The sequence below is a fragment of the Lynx canadensis genome, chromosome D4, assembly GCF_007474595.2.
Source record: "Lynx canadensis isolate LIC74 chromosome D4, mLynCan4.pri.v2, whole genome shotgun sequence".
NCBI classification, from domain to species: Eukaryota; Metazoa; Chordata; class Mammalia; order Carnivora; family Felidae; genus Lynx; species Lynx canadensis.
The window spans coordinates 30,828,333-30,849,795 of NC_044315.2; the positions used below are offsets into that span (position 1 = coordinate 30,828,333).

Below are 21,463 nucleotides of genomic sequence, written 5' to 3' on the forward strand. Positions count from 1 at the left end.
GCCCCTCCCCCGTTCATGCTCTGTCTCTCTCTGTCCCAAAAATAAAAATAAACGTTGAAAAAAAAATTAAAAAAAAAAAAAAGGATTTAAATAAGATAACAGAAAGTGAATTTAGAATAATAGTCTTAAAATTAATCGCTGGGCTTGAAAACAGTATAGAGGACAGCAGAGAATCTATTGCTACAGAGATCAAGGGACTAAGGAATAGTCAGGAGGAGTTGAAAAACGCTATAAACGAGATGCAAAATAAAATGGAAACGACCACAGCTTGGATTGAAGAGGCGGAGGAGGGAATAGGTGAACTAGAACATAATATTATGGAAAAAGAGTAAGCTGAGAAAAAGAGAGATAAAAGAATCCGGGAGTATGAGGGGAAAATTAGAGAACTAAGTGATGCACTAAAAAGAAATAATATACGCATTATTGGTATTCAGAGGAGGAAGAGAGAAGGAAAGGTGCTGAAGGTGTACTTGAAGAAATCATAGCTGAGAACTTCCCTGATCTGGGGAAGGAAAAAGGCATTGAAATCCAAGAGGCACAGAGAACTCCCTTCAGACGTAACTTGAATCGATCTTCTGCACAACATATCATAGTGAAACTGGAAAAATACAAGGATAAAGAGAAAATTCTGAAATCAGCAAGGGATAAACGTGCCCTACATATAAAGGGAGACCTATAAGACTCGTGAGTGATCTCTCTTCTGAAACTTGGCAGGCCAGAGAGGATTGGCAGGAGATCTTCAATGTGATGAACAGAAAAAATATGCAGCCGAGAATCCTCTATCCAGCAAGTCTGTCATTTAGAATAGAAGGAGAGATAAAGGTCTTCCCAAACAAACAAAAACTGAAGGAATTTGTCACCACCAAACCAGCCCTACAAGAGATCCTAAGGGGGATCCTGTGAGACAAAGTACCAGAGACATCGCTACAAGCATGAAACCTACAGACATCACAATGACTCTAAACCCATATCTTTCTATAATAACACTGAATGTAAATGGACTAAATGCTTCACCCAAAAGACATAGGGTATAAGAATGATAAAAAAACAAGACCCATCTATTTGCTGTCTACAAGAGACTCATTTTAGACCTGAGGACACCTTCAGATTGAGAGTGAGGGGATGGAGAACTATTTATCATGCTACTGGAAGCCAAAAGAAAGCTGGAGTAGCCATACTTATATCAGACAAACTAGACTTTAAATTAAAGACTGTAACAAGAGATGAAGAAGGTCATTATTTAATAATTACAGGGTCCATCCAGCAGGAAGAGCTAACAATTATAAATGTCTATCACCGAATACGGGAACCCCCAAATATATAAAACAATTACTCATAAACAGAAGCAACCTTATTGATAAGAATGTGGTAATTGAAGGGGACTTTAACACTCCACTTACAGAAATGGATAGACCATCTAGACACACAGTGAATAAAGAAACAAGGGCCCTGAATGATACATTGATCAGATGGACTTGACAGATATATTTAGAACCCTGCATCCCAAAGCAACAGAATATACTTTCTTGTAGAGTGCACATGGAACATTCTCCAACACAGATCACATACTGGGTCACAAAACAGCCCTTCATAAATATACAAGAATTCAAATTATACCATGCATACTTTCAGACCACAATGCTATGAAGCTTGAAATCAACCACAGGAAAAAGTCTGGAAAACCTCCAAAAGCATGGAGGTTAAAGAACACCCTACTAATGAATGAGTGGGTCAACCAGGCAATTAGAGAAGAAATTAAAAAATATATGGAAACAAACGAAAATGAAAATACAACAATCCAAATGCTTTGGGATGCAGCGAAGGCAGTCCTGAGAGGAAAATACATTGCAATCCACGCCTATCTCAAGAAACAAGAAAAATCCCAAATACAAAATCTAACAGGACACCTAAAGGAAATAGAAGCAGAACAGCAAAGACACCCCAAACCCAGCAGAAGAAGAGAAATAATGAAGATCAGAGCAGAAATAAACAATATAGAATCTAAAAAAACTGTAGAGCAGATCAACAAAACCAAGAGTTAAAATTGACAAACCTCTAGCCAGGCTTCTCAAAAAGAAAAGGGAGATGACCCAAATAGATAAAATCATGAATGAAAATGGAATTATTACAACCAGTCCCTCAGAGATACAAACAATTATCAGGGAATACTATGAAAAATTATAGGCCAACAAATTGGACAGCCTGGAAGAAATGGACAAATTCCTAAAAACCCACACTCTTCCAAAACTCAATCAGGAGGAAATAGAAAGCTTGAACAGACCCATAAGCAGCGAAGAAATTGAATCAGTTATCAAAAATCTCCCAACAAATAAGAGTCCAGGACCACATGGCTTCCCAGGGGAGTTCTACCAGACGTTTAAAGCAGAGATAGGAGCGCCTGGGTGGCTCAATCGGTTAAACGTCCGACTTCGGCTCAGGTCACGATCTCGCGGTCCGTGAGTTTGAGCCCCGCGTCGGGCTCTGGGCTGATGGCTCAGAGCCTGGTGCCTGCTTCCGATTCTGTGTCTCCCTCTTTCTCTGCCCCTCCCCTGTTCATGCTTTGTCTCTCTCTGTCTCAAATATAAATAAAAGGTTAAAGCAGAGATAATACCTATCCTTCTCAAGCTATTCCAAAAAATAGAAAGGGAAGGAAAACTTCCAGACTCATTCTATGAAGCCAGCATTACTTTGATTCCTAAACCAGACAGAGACCCAGTAAAAAAAGAGAACTACAGACCAATATCCCTGATGAATATGGATGCAAAAATTCTCAATAAGATACTAGCAAATCAAATTCAACAGCATATAAAAAGAATTATTCACCATGATCAAGTGGGATTCATTCCTGGGATGCAGGGCTGGTTCAACATTCGCAAATCAATCAACGTGATACATCACATTAATAAAAGAAAAGATAAGAACCATATGATCCTGTCAATCAATGCAGAAAAGGCCTTTGACAAAATCCAGCACCCTTTCTTAATAAAAACCCTTGAGAAAGTCGGGAGAAGGAACATACTTAAACATCATAAAAGCCATTTATGAAAAGCCCACAGCTAACATCATCCTAAATGGGGAAAAACTGAGAGCTTTTTCCCTGAGATCAGGAACACGACAGGGATGCCCACTCTCACCGCTGTTGTTTAACATAGTGTTGGAAGTTCTAGCATCAGCAATCAGACAACAAAAGGAAAACAAAGGCATCAAAATTAGCAAAGATGAAGTCAAGCTTTCGCTTTTTGCAGATGACATAATATTATACATGGAAAATCCGATAGACTCCACCAAAAGTCTGCTAGAACTGATACATGAAATCAGCAAAGTTGCAGGATACAAAATCAATGTACAGAAAGCAGTTGCATTCTTATACACTAACAATGAAGCAACAGAAAGACAAATAAAGAAACTGATCCTATTCACAGTTGCACCAAGAAGCATAAAATACCTAGGAATAAATCTAACCAAAGATGTAAAAGATCTGTATGCTGAAAACTATAGAAAGCTTATGAAGGTAATTGAAGAAGATATAAAGAAATGGAAAGACATTCCCTGCTCATGGACTGGAAGAATAAATATTGTCAAAATGTCAATACTACCAAAAGCTATCAATACATTCAATGCAATCCCAATCAAAATTGCACCAGCATTCTTCTTGAAACTAGGACAAGCAATCCTAAAATTCATATGGAACCACAAAAGGCCCTGAATAGCCAAAGAAATTTTGAAGAAGAAGACCAAAGCAAGAGGCATCACAATCCCAGACTTTAGCCTCTACTACAAAGCTGTCATCATCAAGACAGCATGGTATTGGCACAAAAACAGACACATAGACCAATGGAATAGAATAGAAACCCCAGAACTAGACCCACAAAAGTATGGCCAACTAATCTTTGACAAAGCAGAAAAGAACATCCAATGGAAAAAAGACAGTCTCTTTAACAAATGGTGCTGGGAGAACTGGACAGCAACATGCAGAAGGTTGAAACTAGACCACTTTCTCACACCATTCACAAAAATAAACTCAAAATGGATAAAGGACCTGAATATGAGACAGGAAACCATCAAAACCCTAGAGGAAAAAGCAGGAAAAGACCTCTCTGACCTCAGCTGTAGCAATCTCTTACTTGACACATCCCCAAAGGCAAGGGAATTAAAAGCAAAAATGAATTACTGGGACCTTATGAAGATAAAAAGCTTCTGCACAGCAAAGGAAACAACCAACAAAACTAAAAGGCAACCAACAGAATGGGAAAAGATATTTGCAAATGACATATCGGACAAAGGGCTAGTATCCAAAATCTATAAAGAGCTCGCCAAACTCCACACCCGAGAAACAAATAACCCAGTGAAGAAATGGGCAGAAAACATGAATAGACACTTCTCTAAAGAAGACATCCGGATGGCCAACAGGCACATGAAAAGATGCTCAATGTCGCTCCTTATCAGGGAAATACAAATCAAAACCACACCCAGATATCACCTCACGCCAGTCAGAGTGGCCAAAATGAACAAATCAGGAGACTATAGATGCTGGAGAGTATGTGGAGAAATGGCATCCTCTTGCACTGTCAGTGGGAATGCAAATTGGTGCAGCCGCTCTGGAAAACAGTGTGGAGGTTCCTCAGAAAATTAAAAATAGACCTACCCTATGACCCAGCAGTAGCACTGCTAGGAATTTACCCAAGGGATACAGGAGTACTGATACATAGGGACACTTGTACCCCAGTGTTTATAGCAGCACTCTCCACAATAGCCAAATTATGGAAAGAGCCTAAATGTCCATCAACTGATGAATGGATAAAGAAATGGTGGTTTATATACACAATGGAGTACTACGTGGCAATGAGAAAGAATGAAATATGGCCCTTTGTAGCAACATGGATGGAACTGGAGAGTGTGATGCTAAGTGAAATAATCCATACAGATAAAGACAAATACCATATGTTTTCACTCTTATGTGGATCCTGAGAAACTTAACAGAAACCCATGGGGGAGGGGTGGGAAAAAAAAAAAAAGAGGTTAGGGTGGGAGAGAGCCAAAGCATAAGAGACTCTTAAAAACTGAGAACAAACTGAGGGTTGATGGGGGGTGGGAGGGAGGGGAGGGTGGGTGATGGGTATTGAGGAGGGCACCTTTTGGGATGAGCACTGGGTGTTGTATGGAAACCAGTTTGACAATAAATTTCATATATTGAAAAAAAAAAGTCATTGCTTCACTATATATTAATTTGGATATAAATTTAAAAAAATAAATAAAGTTAAAAACAAAACAAACAAAATAAATAAATATTTAAAAAATTAAAAAAAAAAAAGTAGTCTAGTGAACCCCTCCCTGACCCAGCCTCAACAAATAGCACCATTTTTTTTTTTTTTAAATGGAAAGGTTTCATTAAGCTCCCTGAAGTCAAGTACTGCAATTAGAAAAACTGCATTGTATAATTTTGCTTCCTGGTGCTTATCATTTTGCAGAGCTGTATTTGCTTATAAAATTTAATTTTAATTTCCCCCTAGAATGCTGAACTTCCTGAAAGCAGACATTCTATATTTTGTTCATAATTACTTTTCTAGTACTTAGTTGAATGCTTGGCTAAGTGTTCAAACCACTCTAGGAAAATTAAAGGCTGTGCTATTAAATAGCTTGAGAATTGCACAGGTATCTACCAACTAGTGAGTATTAAGTAAATAGTTATGTTTTAAATACATTTCTTCAAGATCACATACTGTAATCTATCATGGAGGAGATACATTAGGAAATATAAATGAAGAATTTGTTTTAGTGACTTGATACACAATTTGTATAATACAGCTAAAGGAGTGCTGAGAAATTTATAGCACTAAATGTTTACTTTAGAAAAGAAAAAAAATGTCTCAAATCAATAGGGGCGTCTGGGTGGCTCAGTTGGTTAAACATCTGACTTTGGCTCAGGTCATGATCTCATGGTTCATGGGTTTGAGCTCTGCATTGGGGTCTGTACTAACAGCTCAGAGCCTGGAGTCTGCTTCGGTTTCTGCATCTCCCCCTCTGCCCCTCCCCTGCTCGCGCTCTGTCTTTCTCTCTCAAAAATAAACATTAAAAAAAAGCATGAGAGCACAATAAACCCAACTTCAGCAGAAGGAAAACTCAAGAGCAGAAATCAATGAAATTGGAAACAGAAAACAATTTTTAAAAAATCCAGTAAGAGAAAGCTGCATGAAAAGAATAAAACTGACAAACTTCTAGAAACAATGAACAAGAAAAAATAAGACAAATGATCAATATGACATATAAAACAAGGGTATAAAAAACAGAACCCACTGACACCAAAATTATAACAAAAGAATAATATCGTGAACTCTATGCACATAAATCTGACACATAAAATGGACTAACTGCTAGGAAAGCAAAAATAATATAATTAACCTAAAAGGGATAATTAAATTGTCCAATAACTATTAAAGAAACTGAATTTGTACTTTAAACACACAAAAAAATCTCCAGGACCAGATACTTTTGCTAAAGAATTCTACCAAACAGGTTGCAGACCCCGAGAGGCGGCCGCTGGTCCAAGCACCATGGCCGCGGAGCGGACCTGGCCGCTACGAGGCTCTGGTGGCCGGAGCGCGCCTAGTCAGTGTGAGCCCGGCGCGAGGTCCCGGGCCCCGAGACGCTGGCTCAGGTAAATTTTTCCACAACCTTATGGAGAGAAAGGACTTTGAGACATGGCTTGATAACATTTCTGTTACATTTCTTTCTCTGACGGACTTGCAGAAAAAAATGGAACTCTGGATCACCTGATTAGTCTGAGTGGGGCAGTCCAGCTCAGGCATCTCTCCAGGCTCAAGCGGGACTTGCTCAAACTCCTTCACCTGGAGCTCAGTTTTTGTTAAAATGGCTGGATCCCCAGACTTTACTCACATGCTGCCTTGTCTCTAAACAGTGGAATAAGGTGATAAGTGCCTGTACAGAGGTGTGGCAGACTGCATGTAAAAATTTGGGCTGGCAGATAGATGATTCTGCTCAGGACGCTTTGCACTGGAAGAAGGTTTATTTGAAGGCTATTTTGAGAATGAAGCAACTGGAGGACCATGAAACCTTTGAGACCTCATCATTAATTGGACACAGTGCCAGAGTGTATGCACTTACTACAAAGATGGACTTCTCTGTACAGGTAGTTTTGCACAAGTGCAAAGTCAAGTCTCTTTTGCACAGCCCTGGAGACTACATACTCTTAAGTGTGGACAAATATGAGATCAAGATTTGGCCGACTGGGAGAGAAATTAACTGCAAATGCTTGAAGACATTGTCTGTCTCTGAGGAAAGGAGTATCTGCCTGCAGCCAAGACTTCATTTTGATGGCAAATACATTGTCTGTAGTTCCGCGCTGGGTCTCTACCAGTGGGACTTTGCTAGTTACGATATTCTCAGGGTCATCAAGACTCCTGAGATAGCAAACTTGGCCTTGCTTGGCTTTGGAGATATTTTTGCCCTGCTGTTTGACAACCGCTACCTGTATATCATGGACTTGAGGACAGAGAGCCTGATTAGCCGCTGGCCTCTGCCAGAGTACAGGAAATCAAAGAGAGGCTCAAGCTTCCTGGCGGGTGAAGCAACCTGGCTCAATGGACTGGATGGGCACAATGACATGGGCTTGGTCTTTGCCACCAGCATGCCTGACCACAGTATTCACCTGGTGTTGTGGAAGGAGCACGGCTGATGCCACTAGCTTACCATGGCTGACTGACTTTGGGTGCCCGGGCTGCGGGTTTTCAGTGCAACCTCTGTGGCACCCAACTATACGAACCAAAGTTCTCACCTAATGGTATCATTGTGCAGTGCATCATCATTTATCCATGTTTGCCAGGGGGCCAGGGCTTGGGGCGGGGGAGGGCTTGTTTTATTGACATACAGCGCAGCATGCTAGTGGGGGTATGCCACTGACTTCATTTGTACTTAGTTATGTTGGTCAGTATAAGAGGATGCATTTTGGGTTCATCTTTCTTGACTATTGGTTTTAAGTAAAGAAAGTTAAATGGCTCATTAATCTGCTAATTGGTTGCCTATAAAAACACATTCAGTCTATTAAATTAAAGCTTTTTACTATAAAAAAAAAAGAATTCTACCAAACATTTAAAGAAAAATAAACATAATTTTCACACAATCTCTTCCAGATAATAGAAAGGAGAGAACAATTTCAGACCAGTTTTATGAGGTCAACATTATCCTGATGTGAATACTAAGACAAAGACAGTATAAAACCATAGACCAATTTATCTCATGAATAGAGATGCAAAACTACTTTAAAAATATTAGCAAACATGGGGCACCTGAGTGGCTCAGTCAGTTAGGCATTGAACTCTTGATCTGGACTCAGGTCATGATCTCATGGTTTTTGAGTTTGAGTCCCTGGTTGGGATCTGTGCCGACAGTGCAAAGCCTGCTTAGGATTCTCTCTGCCCCTCCCCCGGTTGCGCTCGCTCTCTCTGTCTCTCAAAATAAATAAACATTAAAAGAAATATTAGCAAACAGAATTTAGCAACAAAAAAAGAATTATATGACATGACCAAGTAAGGTTTATTCCAAGTATGCAAGGCTGATTCAGCATTTAAAAATCATTCAATGTAGTCTACCACATTAATGAGATAAATAAGAAAAACCATAAAATTATAGCAAGTAGGTACAAAAATGTTTTTTGACAAAATTCAAAATCCATTCATAAGAAATACTCTCTGAAAACTGGAAATAGGAGAAATAAGAGAGCTTCCTCAAGTTGATGAAGAATGTAAAAGACCTCCTGCCAAATAATATAGCCTGGTGAAAGACTGATGCTTTCCCTCTAAGACTGGAAACAAGGCAAATTACCACTGCTCTTACCACTCCTAAGAAAGTTCAGCAAGCTCTCAGCATAAAAGGACATATAAAAATATTCTATAAACTAGCAACTGATGAGAAAACAAAGTAAAATACAATGCCGTTTACAATCCCTCAAAATAATCGAAAATTGATTACTGATTGAGGTATACATTGAATAAAACATGTACAGGACTTTTATACTGAAAACTATAAAACCCTGATAAAAGAAATCAAAGATCTAAATAAGTATATATCATTTGTTTATGGATTGTAACACAGTACAGATATTAACTCTTATAAGAATTGGAAACTGATACATTAAATGTAATTGCCAGAGCAAGTAAGATTTTAAAAAACACAACATTATTCTAAATTTATATGTAAAGCTGATGTAACCAGAAGAGATAAAACAATGTTGAAGAAGTATGATTTGGGAAGCATCACTTTACCTGATTTAGAAAACCCAGAAACTAACCAATGAAAATACAGCCAACTGATTTTTGACAAAGGAAAAAATTCAATGGAAGAAAGGTAATGGTACAGAACAAGTAGATATCCACAGGCAACAAAATGATCTCAACGTAAACTTCACTATACAGGAATTAACTCAAAATGCACCATTAATGTAAATGTAAATGTAAAATGACCTAATTTTTTAAAATGTGGAGAAAACCTTTGGACCAAACACTTGGTGAAGCATTCTTAGACACAACAACAAAACACTCTGATAAATCGGACTTCATCAAAATTAAAAATTTACACTCTGCTAAAGATTTTATGAAGAGGATGAGAAGACAAGGCACAGACTAGTATAAAAATGTACAAATTATACATTTGACAAAAAACTTATATCTAGACTATATGAACTCACAAAATTCAATGGTAAAGCAACAACAACAACGTGAAGTAAGAGGAGGGAACACTTTCAAATTCATTTTGAGGCCAGCATTACTCTGATACCAAAACCAGACAAGAACACCACAAGAAGGAGAATTACAGGCCCATATTCTGGATGAACATACATAGTCCTCAACAAAATATTAGCAAACTGAATTCAACAACACACTAAAAGGATCATATAGCATGATCAGGTAAAATTTATTCCAAAGATGCAAGGATGGTTCAATATTTGGAAATCAATCAATGAGATATACCATATTAACAAAATGAAGAATAAAAATCATGTGGTCATATCAATATGCAGAAAAAGTATCTGATAAAATTCAATGTCCATTTATGATAAAAAAAATTCTCAACAAAATGAGTACAGAGGGAATGTATCTCAACATAATGGAAGCCATATATAACAAGCCCAGAGCTAATATCATACTGAATGGTGAAAAGCTGAGAGTTTTTCCTCTAAGATCGGGAAAAAAGATGCCCACTCTCACTAATTTATTTAATATCCTATTGGAAGTCCTAGCCACAGCAATTAGGCAAGGAAAAGAAATAAAAGGCATCCAAATCAGTAAGGAAGTAAAACTGTCACTATTTGCAAATGACACATTATACATAGAAAACCCTAAAGACTCTACCAAAAAACTCTTTGAATACATGAATTCAGTAAAGTTGTAGGATATAAAAATCAAGATACAGAAAACTGGTGTGTTTCTATACACAAGCTATCAGAAGAAAAAAACAAAAACAATCCCAGTTATAATAAAAAAATAAAATACCTAGGAATATATTTAATCAAAGAGGTGAAAAACCTATACAGTGACAACTATAAGGCATTGATGAAAAAAATTAAAGAAGAGAAATAAATGGAAAGATATTCTGTGCTTATGGAGTGGAATAATTAATACTGTTAAAAAGTCCATACTACCCAAAGCAATCTGCAAATTCAATGCCATCCCTATCAAAATTCCAATGGCATTTTTCACTGAACTGGAAGAAACAATTCTAAAATTTGTATGTAATCACAAAAGACCCCAAAGAGTCAAAGCAATCTTGAGAAAGATGCTAGGGGCATCACACTCCCTGATTTCAAACTGTATTACAAAGCTGTATTAATCAAAATAGTATGGTATTGGCACAAAAACAGACACATAGAGCAATGAAATAGCCCAGAAATAAACCTATGCATATATAGTCTATCAACTCACTACAAAAGAGCCAAGAAATATACAATAGGGAAAGGGCAGTCTCTTAAATAGGTGTTGGAAAAACTGGACAGCCACATGTAAAACTATGAAACTGGACCATTATCTTAAACCATATACAAAAATTAACTCATAATGGATTAAAAACTTGAATTTAAGACCTAAAGCCATAGAACTCCTAGAAGGAAACAAAGGCTTGGTCCTTGACACTGGTCTTGGTGAGGACTTTTTTGGATTCAACATCAAAAGCATAAGCAAAAAAGCAAAAAATCAAATGGGACTACATAAAACAAAAGCTTCTGCACAATAAAGGTACCATCAACAAAATGAAAAAAGCAACCTATTTGAATGGGAGAAAATACTTGAAAACCATATATCTGATAAGGGATTAATATCCAAAATATATAAAGAACTCCTACAACTCAACAGCAAAAACCAAACAATTTATTTAAAATATGGGCAGAGGCGCCTGGGTGGCTCAGGCGGTTAAGTGTCTGACTTCAGCTCAAATCATGATCTCATGGTTTGTGAGTTCAAGCCCTGCATTGGGCTCTGTGCTGACAGCTCAGAGCCAGGAGCCTGCTGTGTCTCCTTCTCTTTCTGTCCCTACCCTGCTCACGCTCTGTTTCTTTCTCAAAAATGAATAAATATTTAAAAAATAAAAACAAAATAAAATAAAATATGGGCAGAGCAACTGAATGGATTTTTCCAAAGAGGACACATAGATGGCCAACAAATACATGAAAATGTGGTCAACATGATTAGTAATCAGGGAAATGAAAATCAAAACGAAATGAGTTATCACCTCACACTTGTTAGAATGGCTATTATCAAAAGGATAGGAAATAACAAGTGTTGGCGAGTATGGGGAGAAAAGGAAATCCTCGTGCACTGTTGATGGGAATGTAAATTGGTACAATCACAATGGAAAACAGTATGGAGTTTCCTCAAAAATTAAAAGTAGAGCTACCATATGATTCAGCAATTCCACTTCTGAGTATCCGAAGAAAATGAAAACACTAACTAGAAGAGACATATTAACCCCCATGTTCACTTGGTATTATTTATGATAGCCAAGAAAATGGAAATAACCCAAGTGTCCACTGATAAGCAAATGGATAAGAAAATGTATTTATATATATTTGTACTTATTTATTTAGATGGAATTTTATTCAGCCCTAAAAAAGAATGAAATCTTGCTATCTGTGACAACATTAATGGATCTTGACAGCATTATGCTAAGTACAATAATTCAGACAGAGAAAGATGAACAGGATATGATCTCATATGTGGAATCTAAAAACAAAAATCAAGTGCACAGATACAGAGAATAGGTTGGTGGTTGTTACAGGCAGGGGGTAAAGGGGCTTGAAATAAGTGATGGGAGTTAAAAGGTACAAATTTCTAATTATAAAATAAATAAATCATGAAAATGTAATCATAAAAAAAAGTGAAGAAGACTCCAGTGTAAGAGGGTAGACTAGGAGGTCCGAGCTGTTGTTTCCCAATAATGATCTAACAACTATCCATTGATGAAAATAGATCTGGGTCAGCTCTGGAGTATAATTAACACATTGTAGCAACCTAGTAGAGTGCAAAAACTGAGGACAGTGGCATAGAAAAGCACAGAAAACATCTTACATGTATTACCCCATGTTCTAGCATGGCACCCTTTGGTGCCAGGAGGAATTCCCTCAGCCATATTCCTTTGTTAGGGAAAAAGAAGAGCAGAAAGGACTTCCTTTGTTACCAACAACCTTAACAGTCCTCACTGTCACAAAAGACAGCTTGCAACCTTCTCCAATAAGCACACCTCTAGTCTTTGCCTATGCTGCCCAGAGTCCATGCTGTTGTAACCCTCTGGAGCAGGAGACACTACTGTGTTCCCTTTGGGGCTGGAGCCATGGCACCCTGGCAATACCAAACACATGCTTGAGTCCTGGACTTTGGTGCTGCCATTCTGTGTGTCTGCACCCTGGCACCAAAAGAGAGCCTCATGGCCATGATATCCAACAGTGGGGCAACGGAGACCAGGGGCAGTCCAACAGCCTTTGTCACCAGGACCCCAGAAGCTCTTGCTGCTGCTATAGACATTTGCAGCCTTCACTGCCAACAATCTCCAGTGCTGACTTCAGCTAATGGAGCTGCCCTAAGTCCACAGTATGCTGCCCACCCCTGCCAGGGATGCAGCTTCCATACACGACCCAACTAGCCCCCTCATACCCACCCTTAAGTAAAGGTCTTTCTTTACTGAATCCAGTCTGTAAGCTTAAAAGAAGTGAATGCTCCTACAAAGGACATCAGCACAAAACTACAAGGAACATGAGAAACAAAACAAACATGAGACTACCAAAAGAAAGAGAGAAATTTATAGTAACTCAACAAACATGAAACTACCAAAAAATAAATAAATAAATTTACAGTAACCCCAAAGATATGGAGATCTACGAACTGGCTGGCAAAGAATTAAAAATAATTGTTTTAAAAAAGATCAGCAAGCTAAAAAAGAACATAGATAGCTCAGTGAAACCAGGAAAATATTTCACAAACAAAATGAGAAGTTCAACAAAGAGAAATCATAAAAGTAAAAAAATTTTTAAAAACCAACAAATTCTGAGGCTAAAGAACACAATGAATGTAATAGAGAATGTCAACAGCAGACTTCATCAAGAAGAAATAATCTGTAAATCTGAAGATAGGTCATTTGAAATTATCTAGTCAGAGAAGAAGAAGCAATGAAAAAAAGTGAAGAACACCTTTGGGATTTATGGGACACCAACAAAAGAACCAATACACACATTCTAGGAGTCCCAGGAGAAGAGAGTAAGAGACATAAGGTTTATTTAAAGAAATCATGACTAAAAAGGTCTCAAATCTAGGGAGGGAAATGGACATCCAGATTCATTAAGCTCCAAGAACCGTAAATAAGATCAACTTAAATAAGAGCACACCAAGTTATATTATCATCAAATTGTCAAAAGTCACACAGAGAATTTTGAAAGCAGCAGGCAAAAGTGACTCATCAAATAGAAGGTAAGACTATTAGTAGATTTCTCAGCAGGAACCCTGCAGGTTAGGAGAGAGTGGGATCATATATTCAAAAATACTAAAAGAAAAAGCCTTCCAACCAAGAATACCTTACCTGGCAAAATTATCCTTTACAAATGAAGAAGAGATTAAAATCTTTCCCAAACAAACAAAAACCAAGGGAGTTTATTACCACTAGATCTGCTTTACAAGAAACACTTAATCAGAGGAATTCTTCAAATCAAAATGAAAACACAGAAGTATATGAAAGCATAAAGCTCATTAATAAAAATAAATAGGACAAACATAGAATATGATAACACTGTAATAGTGGTATGTAAATTACTTTTAACTAATTTAAAAATTTGTTAATGGATATATAGTATGAAGAGAATTCTGACAAGAACATAAATTGTGAGAGAAAGAGTAAAAGTACAATTTTTATGTGCAACTGAGGTTAAGTTGTTATTAATTTAGAATAGATGGTTATAACTACAATAAACTACTGAATATAACTACTATAAAAAAAATCCAAGCGGGGCGCCTGGGTGGCGCAGTCGGTTAAGCGCCCGACTTCAACCAGGTCACGATCTCGCGGTCCGGGAGTTCGAGCCCCGCGTCAGGCTCTGGGCTGATGGCTCAGAGCCTGGAGCCTGTTTCCGATTCTGTGTCTCCCTCTCTCTCTGCCCCTCTCCTGTTCATGCTCTGTCTCTCTCTGTCCCAAAAAAATAAATAAACGTTGAAAAAAAAATTAAAAAAAAAAAAAATCCAAGCAAATGACATAAAAAAATCTTTAAATAATAAAGACAGCAAGACAAGAAGAAAAGGACAAAAAAAAAACCCACAAAACAGACAGAAAACAATTTAACAACATGCCATAAGTCATCACCTATCAATAGTTAAATGTAAACAGATTAAACCCCCAATTGAAAAGGCATAGAATAGCTAAATGAATTAAACACACACACACACACACACACACAGGACCTAGAGACAGGCTGTCTATAGGCAACTAAGTTTAGATTTAAGGACACATATAGACTGAAAGAGAATGGATGGAAAAAGATATTTTATGTAAATAGCAACCAAAAGACAGCAGAGTGGCTATACTTATACCAACAAAATGGAAATAAAGTGAAAAACTCTCTAGAAACTAAGTCACTACATAATGATAAAGAGGATCAATTTGAAAGGAAGGTATCACAATTATATACACACCTAACATCAGAATGTATGCACGCACACGCACGTATGGGCTTATCTCATTTTATTGTGCTTTGCTTTATTGCACTTTACTGATATTGCACCTTGCATAAATTGAAGGCTGGTGGCAACCCCGCACTGAGAAGTCTATTGGTGCCATTTTTTCAATAGTATTCACTCACTTTGTGTCTGTATCACATTTTGGTAATTCTCAAAATATTTCAGATGTTTTCATTAGGACTTCCAAGGAAGATGGCAGAGTAGGGGGACCCTAAGCTCACCTCACCCCATGGACACAACTAGATAACATTCACATTAATGTAAGTAACCCAGAAACAACTGAGGACTGGCAGAACAAACTCCACAACTAAGGGTAGAGAAGACGCCACATGGAAGAGGGTAGGAAGATGCAGTCAGGAGCTAACTGGCCCATGGGACGGGAAGGATGCCAAGAGTATAGAACAAGATGGGAAGGATGCCAAGAGCATGGATGTCAAGAGAGAGAAACAGATGCATACTGCAGAGTCCACATGGGAACGATGAATCCCTGTAACATTTGGCTTTAAAAACTGAGGATCTGGGACACCTGGGTGGCTCAGTTGGTTGAGCATCCAACTTCGGCTCAGGTCATGATCTCACAGTTCATGGGTCTGAGCCCACATCAGGCTCATTGCTGTCAGTGTGGATCCTGCTTTGGAACCTCTGTTCCCCTCCTCCTACCCCTCCCCTACTCATTCTCTCTCTCTCCCTCTCTCCCTCTCCGCCTCCCCCACCCACTTCTCTCTCTCTCAAAAATAAATGTTAAAAAAAAAGAGGAACCAAATCTCCTGAGTTCTTACAATCAATGGGATTTAACACCTAGAACTTTAAAAATCAGTAGCCTAATCTCTGGGAGAGCAGGGGGTTGAGAAGAAACTGAGTCCCCATCCTTAAAAACAGTCCAACAAAAACAGCACAACAAACAGTCCTGCAGTGATATCACACAGGAGCAGCAGTTTAAAAACAGCCTGGGGTATATAGGAGGGAATTTGTTTACTAATCTTGCAGCCTGTGCTAGAGGGACAGGGATCATTGGGAGACTTTTCCAGGAATAAAGGAGTTGGCAGGTGCCATTTCTCTCCTACCCCCCAGCAAAGCAACATGTGGGAACCAGCACAGTGCCAACATTCACTACCAAACTTGCTAATAGTGAACCCCCAGCCCCGTTTCCCTGTGGACTCACCCCCTCCAGCCAGCTCCAGCTCTCTTTCCACAGAAGACCCTTCCAAACCTTGTTAACACAGTGCATCCCACCCCCAACGTCCATCTCCTGCACTTCTGTGGCCAATATACTCTTGGCCAGAGCCCATCCAAAGCACTGCCACAACCCTGGTAGTGTGCAAGCAGCCACACAAGGATCAGCAATACTCCACAGTGACTCCTGCCCCTGGGAGAGGGAAAGATAACCACATAAAATAGACTATGGCCCAGTGGGGGCAGACAGCTGGTCTGACTGCAGGCTCCACCCACCACAGAAAGCTTCTCAGGGGACAAAACAGGGAAAGTAACCTGCAGTTCAATGCTGCTGCATCTCTGGCAAATAGCTGGTCTGACTCACGTCAAGCCCAAGGCAGCCCCAGAGTGACCACTAATACCACCAGGACCACACCCTGTACACAACAGGCAGAGAGACATTGCAGACAACTGGACTGAAGGAAAGGTGGCTCAGCCACAACAGACAGCACAAGCAACACACATAGGAGACACCTTTGAAGCACCAGGTTCTGGTGATCAAGGGATACTTCACTGCAGGACACTATAGAACCTCTTTTTCATAAGGCAATTACTTTCAAGAGCAGGAAATGCAGCTTACTTTCCTAATACAGAAACAGACACAGAGAGTCAGGCAAAATAAGCAAAGGAATATGTCCCAAATGAGAGAACAGGACAAAAATCACAATGACATAAGCAAAATGGAGACAAATAATATGCCCGATAGAGAAATTAAAGTAATGGTCATAAAGATACTCACAGGACCTCAGGAAATCCTTAACAAAGAGACAGTAAACATAAAAAAGAACCAATCAGAGATAAAGAACTCAAAAAATGAAATTCAAAATACACTGGATGGAGGGGCGCCTGGGTGGCTCAGTCAGTAAGGGTCCAACTTTGGCTCAGGTCATGATCTCGCAGTTCGTGGGTTTGAGCCTCCCATCGGGCTTTGTGCTGACAGCTCAGAGCCTGGAGCCTGCTTTGGAGTCTGTGTCTCCCTCTCTTTCTCTGTGCCCCACCTCCCACTCATGCTCTGTCTCTCTCTCTCTCTCTCAAAAATAAATAAACATTAAAAATTTTTTTTTGTTCATACACTAGATGGAATGAATGGTAGCCTAGAGAAAGGAGAAGAATAGATCAGTGACCTGGAAGACACAGTAATGGAAAGCAATCAAACTGAACAGTAAGAGAAAAAAAGTAATACAAAATGAAAATAGATTTAGGAAACTCAGCAACATCATCAAGCATAATAACAGAGAGAAAAGGTGGCAGAAATTTTGAAGAAATAGCTGAAAACTCCCCAAACCTGGGAAGAAAACAAAAATCCAGACCCAGGAGACACAGAAAGTCTTGAATAAAAGCAACCCAAATAGGTCCACACTAAGACACACAGTAATTAATATGGCAAAAGTAGTAATAAGGAGAGAATTTCAATAGCAAGAGAAAAGAAAGTCATATACAAGGTAAACCCCTTACGACTATCAGCTGAGTTTTCAGCAAGAAACTTTGTAGGCAACAAGGGAGTAGCATGATATATTTAATGTGCTGAAAGGAAAAAAACTTGTAGCCAAGAATACTCTACCTAGCAAGGCTATCATTCAGAATAGAAGAGGAAACAGAAAGTTTCCAAGACAAACAAAAGCTAAAGGAATTCATGACCAATAATCAGCCTTGAAAGAAATGGGGCATTGGGGGCTCAGCCAGTTAAAGTGTTTGACTCTTGATTTCAGCTCAGGTCATGATCTCATGGTTGTGGGATTGAGCCCCACAGAGCCTGCTAGGAATGCTCTCTCTGCCCCTCCCCCACCTGCTTTCACTCTCTCTCAAAATAAACAAACAAACAAATAACAACAAAATGTTAAAGGAGACTCTTTATGTGGGGAAAAAAAAAAAGACCCTAAGTAGGAGTAAGAAAAGTAGGAAGCACAATGGGCATTAAGGAGGACACTTGTAGGGGCGCCTGGGTGGCGCAGTCGGTTAAGCGTCCGACTTCAGCCAGGTCACGATCTCGCGGTCCGGGAGTTCGAGCCCCGCGTCAGGCTCTGGGCTGATGGCTCAGAGCATGGAGCCTGTTTCCGATTCTGTGTCTCCCTCTCTCTCTGCCCCTCCCCCGTTCATGCTCTGTCTCTCTCTGTCCCAAAAATAAATAAACGTTGAAAAAAAAAAAAATTAAAAAAAAAAAAAAAAAGGAGGACACTTGTTGGGATGAGCACTGGGTATTATATGTAAGTGATGAATCACTAAATTCTACTCCTGAAATCATTATTACACTATATGTTAACTAACTTGTATTTAAATAAAAAAAAAAGAAAAGTAGGAAGCACAAGAGCAGTAAAAATAAATGTACCTATAAAAATCAGTCAAGGGACTCACAAAATAAAAGGATGTAAAATGTGACACACACCTAAAATGGGGTGGAGGGAAGTAAAGAATGGGTTCAAACTTAAGTGACCATCAACTTAATATAAACTGATATATGCAAAGGATGTTACATACAAATTGAATGGTAACCACAAACCAGAAATCAGTAATAGATACACAAAAAATAAAAAGCAAGGAATCCCAGTACATCACTAAAGAAGCAAGCAAGCAGTGAGAGAAGAGAGCAAGAGAAGAAAGGAACAAAGAACAACAAAAACAACCATAAAACAAGCAACAAAATGGCAAGAAGTACATACCTTTCAATAATTACACTGAACGTACATGGACTAAATGCTCCTATCAAAGACATGGGTTGACAGAATGCATAAAAAAGCAGGACCCATCAATATGCTGCCTACAAGAAACTTATTTCAGACCTAAAGACACATGCAGATTGAAAATGAAGGGATGGAGAAGTATCTATCATGCAAATGGATGTGAAAAGAAAGATAGGGTAGCAATATTTATATTGGACAAAATAGACTTTATTTAATAAATAGTCAATATATACTATTTTACTTTTTTAGCTTTTTAAAAATTATAGTTAGTTAACATACAATCTAATATTAGTTTCAGATGTATAATATACACCTGGATTCAACACTTCCATATACCACCTAGTGTTCATCACAAGAAGTATACTCCTTAATCCCCATCACCTATTTAATCCATCCCCCACATCCACTTCTGTTCTGGTAACCAGTGACAAAATACACTTTGAAACAGAGACTGTAACAAGGACACTATTTAATTGTGAAGGGAACAATCCAATAAGAAGATATAACAATTTTAAATACTTATGCACCCAATATTGAAGCACCCAAACACATAAAGCAGTTAATAATAACATAGAAAGAACTTCTACAACTCAACACACACACACACACACACACACACACACACACACACACAGAAATAATAATCCAATTAAAAATGGGCAGATGACATGAATGGACATTTCTTTACAGAGGACATACAAATGGCCAACAGCAAATGGAAAGATGCTCAACATCACTCATCATCAGGGAAATGTAAATCAAAACCACAATGAGATATCACCTCACACCTATCAGAATGGCTAAAATAAAAAACACAAGAAACAATGGATATGGAGCAAAGGAACCTTTGTGCACTGTTGGTAGCAATGTAAACTAGTATAGCTGTTGAAAACAGTATGGAGGTTACTCAGAAAAAAAAAAAAAAAAAAAGAATTACCATATGATCAAGTAATTCCACCCAGTAGTGGAAGAAGTGCCCTATGTTTAAGGCAGCATTATTTATAATAGCCCAGATATAGAAGCACCCCAAGTGTCCACAAATTGATGAATGGATAAAGAAGGTATGGTATATACATACAATGGAATATCACTCAGCCTTAAAAAAGAATGAAATCCTGCCATTTGCAACAACACACATGGAACTAACTAGATGGTATAATGCTAATAAATGAAATAAGTCAATCAGAAAAAGACAAATACCATGTGATTTCACTAATATATGAAATTTAAGGAAACAAAACCACAAATGAACAAGAAAAAAAGAAAAAACAAAAAACAGATTCTCAATTATAGAGAACAAACTGATGGTTAGGAGAGGGGAGGTGGGTGGAGGGACGTATGGGTGAAATAGGTAAAGGGGATTAAGAGTACACTTATCTTGATGAGCACTGAGTAATGTACAGAATTGCTGAATTATTACATTGTACTCCTGAAACTAATAGAACACTGTATATTAACTATACTGGAATTAAAATTAAAAAAAAAACCTTTCATTATTATTATTTTTGTTAATGGCAATCTGTTATCAGTGATAATGACTTCCTGAAAGCTCAGATGATGATTAGCAGTTTTTCAGCAACAGTTTTTTTTTTAAGTAAGACATGTACATTGTTTTTTAGACATAATGCTATTAATAGACTACAGCATAGCGTAAACATAACTTTTATAATGCATTGTGAACCCAAAAAGTTCATTTGACTTGCTGTATTGTAGTATTCATTTCATTGTGATGGTCTGGAATTGAACCTGCAAAATCTCTGAGGTATGTCCAAATAGATCTAAAGAGAAAAGCTGAGAGCAATTTTCATTGCTTCATTACTGAAGTAGGTAACTTCAGTACTTCACTTACAATAATGGGTAATGAATCTAGACATAAAAATAAAGAAAGAAACAGCTGACTTGAACAACACGATAGATCAACTGGATCTAGCAGACATATACAAAACTTTCCATCCATCAAAAGAAAACACATTTTCTCCAGTATACACATTACTGTCCTGGATAAATCTTATGTTAGGTCACAAAACAAATCTTAAATTTAAGAAGACTGAAATCATTCTGAGTATCTTTTCTGAACTATAAATCAACACAGCAAGAAAATAGGAAAAATCACAAAAATGTGGAAGCTAAACAAAGTTGAATAAACACTGGGTCAGAAAGGAAAAGTAACGTACACAGTATCTTGAGTCAAGTAAAAGCAAAAACCCAATGTACTGAAAGTTACGAGATACAGCACAAGCAGTATTAGGAAGAAGTTTATAGCAATAATGCCTACATTAAAAAAATTTAAAAAATCAAATAAACAAGTTTACATCTTAAGGAACTAGAAAAAGAAGAACTGAGCCAAGAAGG

General features: G+C 38.1%; 2 protein-coding genes across 2 annotated transcripts in view; one reads left to right on the forward strand and one right to left on the reverse strand.

The window, feature by feature from the left end:
- ZNF782 (zinc finger protein 782) overlaps positions 1-21,463 on the reverse strand; it is a 134,677-nt gene that overhangs the window by 102,563 nt on the left and 10,651 nt on the right. The gene's annotated exons all lie outside the window — the stretch shown is intronic.
- Positions 6,531-7,788, forward strand: LOC116738423 (F-box/WD repeat-containing protein 2-like). The gene is given in 3 exon segments (XM_032595563.1): positions 6,531-6,747; positions 6,750-6,858; positions 6,861-7,788. Coding segments are annotated over 3 exon segments (1,014 nt in total). The 5' UTR covers positions 6,531-6,675; the 3' UTR covers positions 7,694-7,788.